This window comes from Mugil cephalus, chromosome 16, assembly GCF_022458985.1.
Source record: "Mugil cephalus isolate CIBA_MC_2020 chromosome 16, CIBA_Mcephalus_1.1, whole genome shotgun sequence".
Lineage (NCBI taxonomy): Eukaryota > Metazoa > Chordata > Actinopteri > Mugiliformes > Mugilidae > Mugil > Mugil cephalus.
In genome coordinates, this window is record NC_061785.1 from 3644496 (window position 1) to 3657724 (window position 13229).

Sequence of the window (13229 nt, forward strand, 5' to 3'; positions counted from 1 at the left end):
TAGCTTCAGGTTAAATGTATAAATAATTTGGTGTTGGTCGGGCTGCGTATCAGGCAGTTCTCTTGCAAGCGAATCCCCTTCTCTTCTCTTCTCTAAGAAAAATTAGTCAGCTCAACCTGTTCAAGACCTTTTATCTTATTAGTGGCTCCATGTTTCATCACTGTAGCTTTTCTAAAACAAATGCACAAAAAAAAGGCTACATATTGTGAAATTAGGAGAAGGTCGTTTGTGGAGGGGCGTCCATTTTAATCCTGGTCACGAGTAAACGAAGGCTTGCGCTAACCCCCCGAAGGAATGACCACTAATTCCTCCAGGGTGGAGGAAGGCGAAGTGTTGACGAGAGATGCTGTTCGGCGTGCTTAAGTCACTGCCTTATCTCTAGCATATAGATTACTGCTCAGAGGAGACGACCTGTCATAATGCTCGCCTAAGTCTGCTCCTCCACAAAGTTTGAAATCGTGAGACCAGATCACAAGTAATCCTAACTGACACAGACGGAGATTAGCGCAGTGGCGGCAGACAGAGAGGAGAGCGGCGCCTTCCATCCACGTAGCCCGTGTCTGCTGATGGCTTAATGCACCCTGTGAAGCTATCGGCCCTCCTGCCTCCCCCCGTTTTACTGATCGTTTTGGGGGTTTTTCACATCGGCCTGGCAGCGGTTTTACATTTACCTCAAAGCACCATTCACCTGTATCCTCACGCCACCAGGTCCACATGGGAACTGTATCATTTCCATAATCAGTGATGACTCTAATCTGACCACTTTTTCCAGTAACTATTTCCAAACCAGTAATCAGTTAATTATCCAAGTCACTGCTCGTTAGTGATGTGCGGATCGATGCTGGAATATCGATACTTCTGATACCAGGTCTTTATGCTCTAAAATCGACTCTCAAATCAAAATATCGATACTTTTGATACTTCAGTCTTTTGAGGTAACGTAGGAACACAGTGGAAAGTAACTTTTGAGTTGTGGCAACACAACAAACCTTGTGAAACACCTCACAACACAGAATACAGGGCATTTATGATGAGTAGGACAGAAGAGGAGAGAACAGAGTCACAGTTATGATGCAAGATTTCATTTTATCTCTAATAGTTAAACAATAATTTATTTTAATGGTCTTATTACTCTTTTATTAGTGTTTTTTTTAGTGCCTAGCTTCAAAAACACAGCATCGATTTAAAAGAAACATTTGGAGTCGCAGCACGGCACGGTCAAGCTAACAGAGCAAGTCCCACCAGGTGTTGTGTGAAGCAGAGAGCTGCAACCTAATGCAGGTTGGAGGTCCTCCACCACCCAAACGATAAAAGCGTGATGTTGGTGCAAAACCAGGGGGAGAGTTGAAGAAGTTTGTCGGGCAGCGTGTTGGATTTTAAGTTAAAACTGTTAAAATGCACTTCCAGTAACGTGAGTATTGGCGCACGGGTCTGGAACACCTGGAATAGCTCCCCCTGCAGAACTAAACTGAAAACTCAGCCAAGACGTTAGCTGGTCACCTGTTCACCCTTTACGTATTTAATTGTTTATTTCTATTATTTGTATTGTTGACTGTCCTTTTTTATCACATTGCTGTAAAGCACTCGGTACATTTATGCTTTAAAAGGTGCTATATATATAAAGTTTTACTTACTTTCTTACAGCTGTTTGGCAGCTACTGAATGAAACTAACTGCACTGAATCGTGTACGTCCTAAATATCTAATACTGGGACCTGTGTGTCGTCACTATAAGGCTTTAAATATTATAAGGATTAAAGGACCAGGATGTTTTATAATATTCAGCAGGGAATTCATCTAATATTACAAAATTCACTAAATTCTCAGCTTTAAAATATTACTGTTAGCGCAGTATTGATTGTTAAACATAATATAATAACAATAAGTTATTATTATCATTATTTTTTTCCAGCCTGAGAGGCGACTGCATGTTCAGGCTACAGGATCCACACAAGTTTAGACGTCACACTCCGTGCTGTACTAAACTTTGTCTGCGGCGAAAGTCAAACTTAACGATATTACATGCATATCACTCACCGCTGCTTATTACGGCGGGAACTACGGGATATAGGGGACTTCGATGAACACATTGTTATTGCCTCAGTGGGTAAATCAAAAAAATGTGAGGGGAGAAGATGGGATTTGTGAAATGAAATTGTAAAATGTAAAAGGGGAAGCTGCCACACGGGAAAGTCTCTTGGGTTTTTGTGCGGCTGCAAATGTGTTCTCAGTTTTTCAGAACGCTGCTTCCACATCTGAATTAACGGAGACGTAAAGCTGGCCACGGCACCGTATTATCCCGCTGTAATATGTGCACTCCTGACACACATATCTGTGTGTCTGTCGGTGTGTGTGTTAATTAGGTATTATATCTTGTATTGTGTGCATATACAGTAAGTGAGCCTGCACTGTGTCTACTTATGCAGTAATCTATTTAACAAGGCTGCTGAAGAATAGTAGCGGAGTCGTTTGTATACATAACACCATGCATCGCTCTATGGCCGTGAAGTGGTGTTTAATAGGGTTTAATAGTGATTCTGGCTTCAGGGTGATTATCTTGGTCGGGTGGTTGCAAAAAAAAAAAAAAAGAAAGAAAGAGGCTGGAGGAAAGATAAGATACAAAATTCAAGAATTTTTGCTCATGGAGATCTCGTAAAAGAAGGCGATGCTGAACTGAGGATATCATTAATATCAGATAAGAACAGGTGAGGAAATCGGGTTCAGACACTAGTACATGCACAGTAGGGCACACAGGGAAGCTGCGGGGGTCCTCGCAGTAGGCGCTGGACACACTACTACGACTAGTCGGTTTGTCGGCTACACTGCTGCGTGGAAGAGAAGAGAGGTGAGGAGCTCAGTGGGTGGTTGCAGCAAGCTAGCAGCGGCTCATCAAGTGTGTGTTAGTGATGTTCGATACCACTGATATCCTTTCCGATCCAGCGCTGAGTAAAATTCAGGCTGGTTCTCAGCGATACCGATCTGATACTTTGTGTGAAATACACCCTAATGTGTCTGGGAAACCTAAAACAAAAAAAAAAGTAGTGTATTTCAAATCATAGCTTCATAAGGAGTAAAAAACATCAGAGTAATTTATTCATGTATTGTGTATATTGTACTAATACAGCAACAGAAAAACCAAAAAGAGACAAAATCATATAGACGCCTTCATGGCCTACGTCACTGTGACGTCATGACGTTAGCTGGAGGCAGAATAGAAGGATACACTTCTTATCTGTTAAGATTAATATGTAATGCATCATCAGTTTCAGCCTGGATGACGTTATGGGTTAGAATAAATTGTTACGGAAATTATATTCAGTTAACGCTTATTTAGGGGATTTTTATTAGATGTTAATGCTAATGCTAACCGCTAGATAACACAACATTAGTTGTATGTTTCAGGGGCGTCCAAGCAGAAGTTGCATTTACTATGTTACCCTCCACAGTGGTTCCTCTTACTTCTTGTAATATCTTTGATGGAGAGGCTTCACTTGATAAAGACAGACCAGACTTCGTCCCCTCTGTGTCCTCCTTTGGTCAAATTGTCCATCCAGTGAGTGAGAGTGTAGGGGTCGGTGAATATAGTCCCATCAGTCAGAGTCAACTTTTAAAATAACACTCCTGGTCTCAGAGAGTAGTACATTCTCTAAAATATGTGTTTTCCTCGTCTATTCTTGCCAAAACAGTCCATTGAAATATGCTAACCACCGTTTACAGGCTATTGTGTTTGAGGTGTTTTGCCTCCAGTTAAGCCCCGCCCCTCAAAAAACATCACATTGTTAACAAACCATGAAGGGGTCAATAAAATATGTGAAAATGACGTTTCAAACACTAAAAAATAAATAAAATAATAATCCTTACAAGTCACATCAGTCAGTAACAACGTCCTGTGGTAACAGAGAGAAGGAGGCTGCACATCAACTATTTGATGAAGTTATTAGAGCTTTAGCTGGAGAGAAATAACCTGCTACACTATCCCATCTAACTACATGCAGTGGAGGACTATTAAAAGCTACTGATGATGCTGAGGTGCAGCCTGAGGCACTTTACTGTATATAAGGGTGTGATTCAAGTTCATATACAGTTTATAGCGAGGGCAGGATGCATCTTATAAAACAGAAATTAGCATATACACAGTAAAGATACAATATAATCAAAATGACATTTGTGTCGCAGTTCGCGGGAAGAAAGAGATCTTTTATGAGAGCGTTACGTTGCTAATGTAGCGTGATCGCAGAGCTATATACAATACATGAGGAGGAGCAGCAATATATAAAAAGGTCAGCGTGACTTAGATAAGGTCACGTGGCGATAAAAAGAGAAACTACAAAGGCCTTTTATTCTGATTATAAAAAGAAAACTCTAAGGCTTCTTCTTTTTCTTCAGTGCTTAAAACATTTGACCCACGGCCTCAACACTTGTCGCTGCTACTTATTAGGCTAAAACATAAAAAAATACGAGCTCACCTCAGCACTGTCAGATGGGAAATGGAGAAATATCGAAGCGCCGCTTTAAAATTATTGAACTGAAACAACTTGAAAACAATCGCACACTAGGGACATAGCATTTAAAATCTATTCTACGCGCATGGAACTGAAATAACATAGGGAATAACCTCAGCCATTTCAATGAAACAACTGTTTTATTCATTGTCAGTCAAATGGAAAACTATGGAGGGTATGAACGTGATGTCACAGCCAGAGACGTCTCCATGGTTACGGCCACTGAGCGGCAAAAAGTGTCAGTTGAACGTGGAGATTAGCAGCATTAGTTTGAATCATAGGCTTCATAAAAACATCTAAATTGTAAAATTAGTTTTAAAAACGGGGAAGACGGAGTATTGATGGAACCAAACCATTTTTCTAACAGTGCATGATGAAAAAAAAAGAATAAATCTACCTCTACCTATTTTTTTTCCTCGTAGAAATGACCTAAAACTAACTGAAACCGAGGCTAATCCACTTTTCCAAGTTCGTATGGATCATTTTCGATTCCAATTGTCCTTAATTTGATCTGATAATCCACGTTTTTCCCGGCCTCGCTGTATTTACTGATACATTTCACCATGTTTTTACCACTCAGGGGGCGGGGCTTCTTCTTCTTTTTGGGTTTTATTGGTGGCTGGCAAACAACTTTCTTGTGCATTACCGCCACCGCCTGGTGTGCGTATTTGACATTTTTTATACCGTATAGACCCTGAAACCACTTTAAATTAATTTATTAACTATCACATTTTTGGCAACACATCTGATTTACCTCCGTCCACGAGAGAAGTCGTAACACTCGTCTCTGTTGCTACGCCGCTATCTACCCGACTCCTTCTCTCCTCCTCGCCCCAAGAGCAGAATCAGGAGGTAGATGCATTGATTGCTTTTCAGTCCACGGCTCGTGGGCCACCTGGATGACGCATCTGCACTGTGGCCACATTCAGTTAAGTTAATGTCCTGTAAAAATTCTATTAAATCACAGCAGCGATGCCCATTTTGTCCTAATACGTCTCACTCAGCACCGGCCTCTTCTTCACCTCTCTATTTTCCCTCTACTCTCTTGTTCTCTAATTGCTCTTTATGCTTTTTTTTTTTTCTTGGCAAATTCCTTCTATCTGCTTTAAGTGTTGCTGTGCTGCACACACACACACACACACACACACACACAACCGGCTTCGAAGCACATGAAGCAGCTTTGTGCGCTTCTGCCTATACGCTTTAACACGTGGGTCAATTTAATCAGGTGCAGCGTTCAGTCACGCGTCCCTTAAAGTGAGGTCGCAGTGGAAAAGAGATCATTTATATGAGGCATTCAATTAGACACAGTCACACAAGGTGTACGTGCCATCTATCGTTTTCTTATTTGCTTGTACTCGAGATTTTTTTTTTTTTTTTTTTACAACTCGTTTTGCGAGACAGACGCAGAGAGAGCGACTGGAACGAGCCCCCTCCCCTTAATGAATTCCATTTTCTGTCCCATTTCTCATATAAAGAAACCAATTTCATTAGATTTCCTCGTTTATTTAAAAGTCGGCGAATCATAGCAAAGCATTTGACACGGTTTCCATGGCAGCGCGGAAGAGGCCGTGACCCAATTTTAAGTCTGGCAGATCAGATATGGGAACGTTTCGGGCGTCTCTCACAACAACCAGGCAAACACAATCACGCTCGCCTCTCAACTTTTCTCTTTTCCTCGCCGTCGAAATCTCTGCCTTGATCTAACCATTTCTAATTTTCAAACTTTCTATTGCTAACACGCGCACACATTCGCACGCACGCACACACACAACAGTTCATGGAGGTTGTTGCAAAGAGTCCAGAACCTGCAAGACAGTCACAATATATTAATATATATATTAATTTTTTATTTGTTTGCTTGCATGCATATATAGTTATACTGTTAAAGGGGAAATATCAAGTGTTGGCTGTTAAGTTTTCACTAATCTATTAGTTTTAAATACACACAGAACAAGTGTGTCTGCAGAATATGAGTGTGCAGTGTCTAATAAAGTGCTGGAGGATGGGACACAGTGGTGTTGTGGATTAATAATGCAGCGTGTGGGGTCTGGTAACGGGTCTCCTGTGATTCAGAGCTGCACAGAGTCAAGCAGTTAAACAGCAGTTTTTATTTATTTATTTATTTATTATTTTTGCTTTCCTACACTTTTGTTTTTCCCCCCCGACGTATTTCATACACCTACTCTCTGCTGTAACTTTAGCCGTAATCATAAAAGTGAACTGGGCTGTGGTTGATCTGATGACACTTGGCTGCTACTATATATTTTTGAACAGTATTATCTTATCTTATTGATGACATATTTTACCATATCTTGTAGAATTCATACATTTGCTTATATTCTCTCTTTAAACCAATTTATTGTGCACAATATTATACATATACTTACATACTTATTTCATATTATATCTATATTTATTGCATAATATATATTCCAGTATTGTACATCTTATGCACACTTTGTTTTTGTTTTTTATGTTATTTTTTGTCCGTAATTGGACAAATAAATAAAGTATCTATCTATCTATCTATCTATCTATCTATCTATCTATCTATCTATCTATCTATCTATCTATCTATCTATCTATCTATCTATCTATCAAAAGGCGAGACTTTAATATCCGCACCGAGCGGAAGGAATTTTCAATTAGGTGGTTTTGTGGTGGTGGAAACCTTCCATAATCTGTTCAGAAGGAAAATATGTAAACGCTGGATTCTGTTGGAATGCAGTGAAAGTTTCAAGGAGAAGCCTGGAGACTTCAATAAAAATAAATAAATAATAAAATAAAAAATCCCACATGATTAGACCAGTGATGACGATAGCTTCTTCTTTGTTGCATTAATTCTGTTAAGGTTTGCACATTTTTTGGGGGGGGAATCCGTCACTCCACAGTGAGAAGCCTTATGTCTGTGTATGTTTTGCGATTTGTTAACACAACCTGGTTAACATGTGCTTCACATTTAGGTCAAAGCACCACTCACCTGTATCCTCACACCACCAGGTCCACATGGGAACTGTATCATTTCCATAATCAGTGATGACTCTAATCTGACCACTTTTTCCAGTAACTATTTCCAAACCAGTAATCAATTAATTATCCAAGTCACTGCTCGTTAGTGAGGATCGATACTGGAATACCGATACCACCCATACCAGGTCTTTATGCTCTAAAATCGAACACAACAAACCTTGTGAAACACAAACTCAGGTTAAACCACAACACAGAATACGAGACATTTATGATGAGGAGACAGAAGAGGAGAGAACAAATAAGATGCAAGGTTTCATTTTATAGTTAATAGTTAAACATCAATTTAATTAATAGTAAATGAAGCCACTACCTCAAAGTATTGGTATTGGATCGGTATCGTCGATACCAGCCTGAATTTTACTCAGTATTGTGTCAGAAAAGAAATCGGTGGCATCGAACATCACTTGTAGCATATAGACCAATAGATAGATGGATAGATGGATAAATGAGACAGGGAGCCGTTGTTTTTCATAAAGTTTTTCTGGATTTGTGTTCATGCAGACTCACTTCCACCATTTAAATCACGCGTCTCTGTCACCAATTGACTGTGTTAAGTGAATCGAGTTTTATTCCATCTGCACCATCTGGCTTAGTTAAATGTTTACTATGTAATTTATTCAAGCTTTATTTTTTATTAGTATTATTATTTTTTTATTTATTAAGTACACGCGGATGAAAGCTTTGAAGCCATTAGAACATGTGTTGTTTTCTGCTACACTGACTCTCTTTGTCTTGAAAGTTTTGTTTAAGTATTCAGGTACCGTTATAGACTCCGAGCAGATGTAGTTGCCCGTATCTGTTCTGCCGTTCTTAATTAAATTTTACCGAGTTGCACATGCTTTTTACTCCATCTCGCTCTGCACGATGCGTCCTTCTCCGTCTCATTGACCTTGACTGTGGCTACAACCCTGCACATCATTTCCAGGTATATAATTCATTTAGAAGCATGAAGAAGAACAGGAGCTTCTGTTTGAAATGCCTCTGTTTCCTTTTCTTTCTGAATAAATTTTGATCTGTGGGGGAAAAACATGTCTCCGTCTGCTTCGATTTAGCTTCAAATTGGATCATCCAGGAAAACCCAGGCTCCGAGTCTGCCTTTAGCTGCTGGGTTATTCCACGTATTTATGTTTTATTTTATTTGATTTTATTGCAGGAACGTTGCTGGTGGAGAACATGCAGATAAACGGCGTGGCTGAAGGTCCAGATCGTACCATCTCTCTGTCCCTGAGGGACAACCGTGACTACTGGGTGATCCTCGACCCCTCCAGACAAGCCCTTTACCTGAACAGCACCGGACGGGTTTTGGATCGAGACGTAAGGAAACGCAACTGTTTTACTTTTGCTTTGTCTGTGCTCGTATTTGACTCGTTTCGACTGATTTCATACGGTAAAGTTGGGACTTTGACAAAAAAATCTCATTGAGTCTGATGTATCACATTCAAATTAAGAATTGATGCAAATGTTTATATATATATATATATATATTTTTCGCTTTTTCTGTCTTAACTTCTGAAAAGGACAAATCTGAAGGTAGCAAATACTGATGATTTTCTCACCAACTTTTGCTGGTGCTAGAAACTTTAAGTTTTCGAAAGTTTCAGCTTCATCCAAACTCCGGTAGTTTCCCTTGGTTAAAGAAAGTCAGCAGGTGTTCCTTTAAAAAAAAAAAAAAAAAAAAAAAAATTGCAGTTTGCAAAATCATACATGGGGGCAAAATAAGTAAAACTATTGGAATACATACAAGTAGTATTGAATTGCAACAACAAGTATTGGGTTTTGGCTGCACACTTGGACTATCGGCTATCAGGGGTGTTGAACCTCTGAAACACTGCAGCTTTCTAGAAGAAGTAGCTACTATACATAATTACTAGGGGACACACCGTATTACTTGCAATTGCACCGGTCAGCCACAACATTAAAACCACTGAGAGGAGAAGTGAATAACAGTGAAGAAGTTGGAGAAGGTTGGAGAATTGTTCATCCAGGTAGGAGTAGATAACTGCAGGGTTAGGCCGTGAAGACTGGGGCAGGTTGATGAGACCACGACAGCAGATGTAGTTTGGAACTCTGCAGGTCAGATATACAGGACTCCAGGCCAGAGACCCTCACAAGAAGATGGAGGTGGAGGGAGACACAGCAGTTAGTAATAGAAAAGAAACTATAAGAGATTAAAGGACAGGAGCTTGGTGCCAGAGAAGAGAGAGCAGAGGACATGTCCTCATCATGCATCGTCCCCCAGCAGCCAAGGCCTGTAGCAGCATAACTATAGGATGGTTCAGTCCAGCTCTGACTATAAGCTTTGTCAAAAAGGAAAGTCTTAAGCCTGACCTTAAACGTTGGCTCGACCTCCCATTCTACTTGATGAACCAGAAGTAGACCTGAGCTTTGAGACTGAAGTGATCTGAAAAGAAATGTTTTGTAAATGTATTGTTCATTAATTGCAGTAAAACAAGGGGTTTTGCAGATCAAACTGGACCTAAATTAGTTCATCAGACCTGCTCTACATCTATTCCCCTGCTTCTCTCCTCCAGCCGCCCTCGTACATTCAGTCCATCGTGGTCCAGGTCCAGTGCACCAACGAGCTGATTGGCACCGTGATCCTGCACGAGGTCCGCATCGTGGTTCGAGACCGCAACGACAACGCGCCACGTTTCCAGCAGCCCAGATACTACGTGGCCATCAGCGAGGTAAACACACCACAGAATGGAAATAACAACGGTAACATCCAGGAAATGCAACGTTATTTGTGTCATTTTCTCTGTTTTGGGAGATGAATTACACTAAGAATAACAGTAGAACGGAAGAAAACAGATGTAAAACACAAATCCAAATGGCACATTTAGACCAGGATTGTTCCTAGTGGAGGGTCAAATCCGGGGAAACAGTCTGGGGTACATTCATTTAAATATGGGTATATACAGCATATATAGCATGCATGTGCAAAAACGCTATCACAAATTAATTTTGAAACATGAATGACACTGGTTATTGTGCTTCATATTTATATACAAAAACTTACTTAACATCTGTCTGGCTTCTTTAAATCAGAAATACAATTAAAGCACTTTGATATATTTTAAAATACAAAGACATTTAGTGCAAAAAAACTAAGTAAAATGGGACAAGATTTACCCCCGTTAATCATACAGACTTCAATCATACAACATGGAATCTACTTTAGTAAAAAGATAATCGTATTCCCAATTTTTGTTTGAATTTTCGTTTGTCTGTGTGCCGCTATCTAACACGCTCCATCTGCATCCACTCACTCGCTGCTGCTCTTCTTCACCTCACATGACTTGAGGTGGCAGGAGCTCAACAGCGCCCCCTCTACCATCAATGTGTCACAATGGTATTCTCTGGTCAGGAGTGGAACTGCACCATCAAATAGTATTTAATAAGAGGGTGGGACGGTGGGAAAAAAAAAAAATTCACTATTAATTCATTATTACATGCACATTTTTAACGCGATACTGAAATTTAATTATAATTATAATATCATACTATCGTCAATACCGGGATACCATGACATCTTTCTCACGCAGAGATTAAAAATACACTGAATCTAAATCACTTATCCTGCAGAGCTGCTGTCTGATAGCAGATGCAAGACTCATATGTGTGAGACTGGAAACCGTGGTTAAATAAATATAAAAGCATCAGGTTGCTCCTGTGTCCTAACATAGCTGTACAGTCTTTCAAATAAAAATAAAAATCTGCTTCGTGTTTTTGTCTTTGTCTTGTCGTATTTTGCTGTCAGACTAAAGTTAAAGGGCAGCACGGGAAGGAGGAGAGGAGGGGAGGAGAGGGGAGGAGAGGGGGTGGGAGCCGGAAAGTCTATTTTTTTTTTTTTTTTTTTGGGCAGCAAATAAAAAAGAGATCCAAATCTGTTATCCTGCAGCTTCCAGAATAATCTTAGAGATGCCAATCCCCGCGGTTAGTTTGTCCCCGAGAGGAAACAGAATTTAACGAGAGGAGGTTCAAAGTGAAACTGGACGCGGAGGCTTGTAGCTTGTTGCCAGCACCAACCAAGCAGGACCCGGTAGAATATCTCATTATACAGTCGTCCACAGCCTGTCCGACCCAATCTGTCTTCTCACCCTTCTCCCTCCTCACACACACTTACACGGCCTCTCGCCACTCTCAGCTCTTCATTATGTCGCCTTTTCTCACCCTCTCCACCTTCTCCCTCTGCCACACTCTATATATTTCTGGTTTCTCCTCCTACACCTGCAGTTGCTCATTACATCTACGAAAATAATTTCCTCTGTTCACTAACAATGGCTGCTGTGAAGTTTAGGGGGGAAAAAATGGCTCCTTTGGACGGTTCATACCGAACACCGGTATGTTGCCGTTATCATATGAATTTTCAATATAACGGTGTTGGTTTGTTACGCAGTGTTTGAAACGTTGCACTGTGAGACACTGTTTCAGACTGGACCATTATTAATGAAGCTTTTCGAACACACATTGGGCGATTGTGTCACTCTGAGGTGTGGTGAAGATGGAAAGGTCCAAAAAATGCAGTGGCAGAACGAGAAGACTTGTGCCAAAGAAAAAGGTGCTGGTGTTGGTTATTTGGTGTTTTTTAGGGTGACCAGATGTCCCCGATTTTTGGGGACAGTTCCTGTTTCCCAATTTTAGCTTTTTATGAATCAGAGAAAAAGATGTTGCACGCAGACTACAGTTATTACGGTAGCCAGTCGCGCTGCTATTGACATTACAGACATAGCAGTTTAAATATGTTTAAATATGAACAAATATGTCAAAATAAATTAAACTGTTAATTGTCCCTGTTTCTTCATTTCATCTTGATAATTTTTTTTTTTTATCTTCGAGCTGTAAATGTCCCCAGCAGGCAGTGCTAACACAGATCTTTGGTTGATTACACATTTTTATATATATTTTATACATATTACCTGTGTATTACTTGAATAATTTAAAATTAAATGCAATATTCAGTCATCACAGTGAAATAGTCTGTCCTCAGTCAATCTGCTGCATTAATTTCTCTCTCAATGAGCAGAAAATGTTTTGATTATGCATGAACAAAAACATATGATGTACATTTTTGGTCATACCGCCCGGCCCTGTTTGGTTGTAATGTTTTATAAAGAGGGAATAAATTTATCCGCATGTGGGTAATAATTTAAGAGCAGGAGCAGATTTATTCAGACTTGAACACAAGCCTGCTCATTAGGCAGACAACTATTCTTTAATTCACTTCTGTTGGCCTCAGAACCGTGGCCACCTTGTGCAATAAATTAAATATCGAGAGGAGTTCATGAAGCTTCATCTGGGCTATTTATATTAAAACTTCTCTTAGTTTGTTGGTCGTTACTAACAATTAGGGCTTTCACCAAAGCGAGGCAGACAGAAGAGACACACAGAAGTGATGTGGTTATTTATTTATGAGAGCATCTAGGACACAGTTTATGAGTTCACTGTGAAAGTTCTTCCCAGTACAAGGTGATCTCTGGGGCTGATTTCGTGAGCTGGCACCGGTGCCTGAGTCTGGAGCTGTTTCATTAAAAGTGGAAAGCGTTCAGACGACCATTGTTGGATTGGTGGGAGGCAGAGATAACCCCCGTTAAAGGGAAACCACTGGCGCAGCAGCTAAACTGAACTTAATCTCGAATGTTTCTCGCGCCGTCGAAAGATTAGACGTCTGTTTTGACACCGTGCATGATGTCAT

General features: G+C 40.2%; 1 protein-coding gene across 7 annotated transcripts in view; it reads left to right on the forward strand.

Annotated features, from left to right (window-relative positions):
• Positions 1-13229, forward strand: part of LOC125022862 (protocadherin-15-like) — a 217664-nt gene that overhangs the window by 51760 nt on the left and 152675 nt on the right. For all 7 annotated transcript variants that reach the window (XM_047609811.1, XM_047609812.1, XM_047609813.1 and 4 more), the window contains exons 5-6: positions 8688-8848; positions 10066-10221. In XM_047609811.1, the coding sequence (XP_047465767.1) occupies positions 8688-8848; positions 10066-10221 (317 nt within the window). The remainder of the gene's footprint in view (positions 1-8687; positions 8849-10065; positions 10222-13229) is intronic.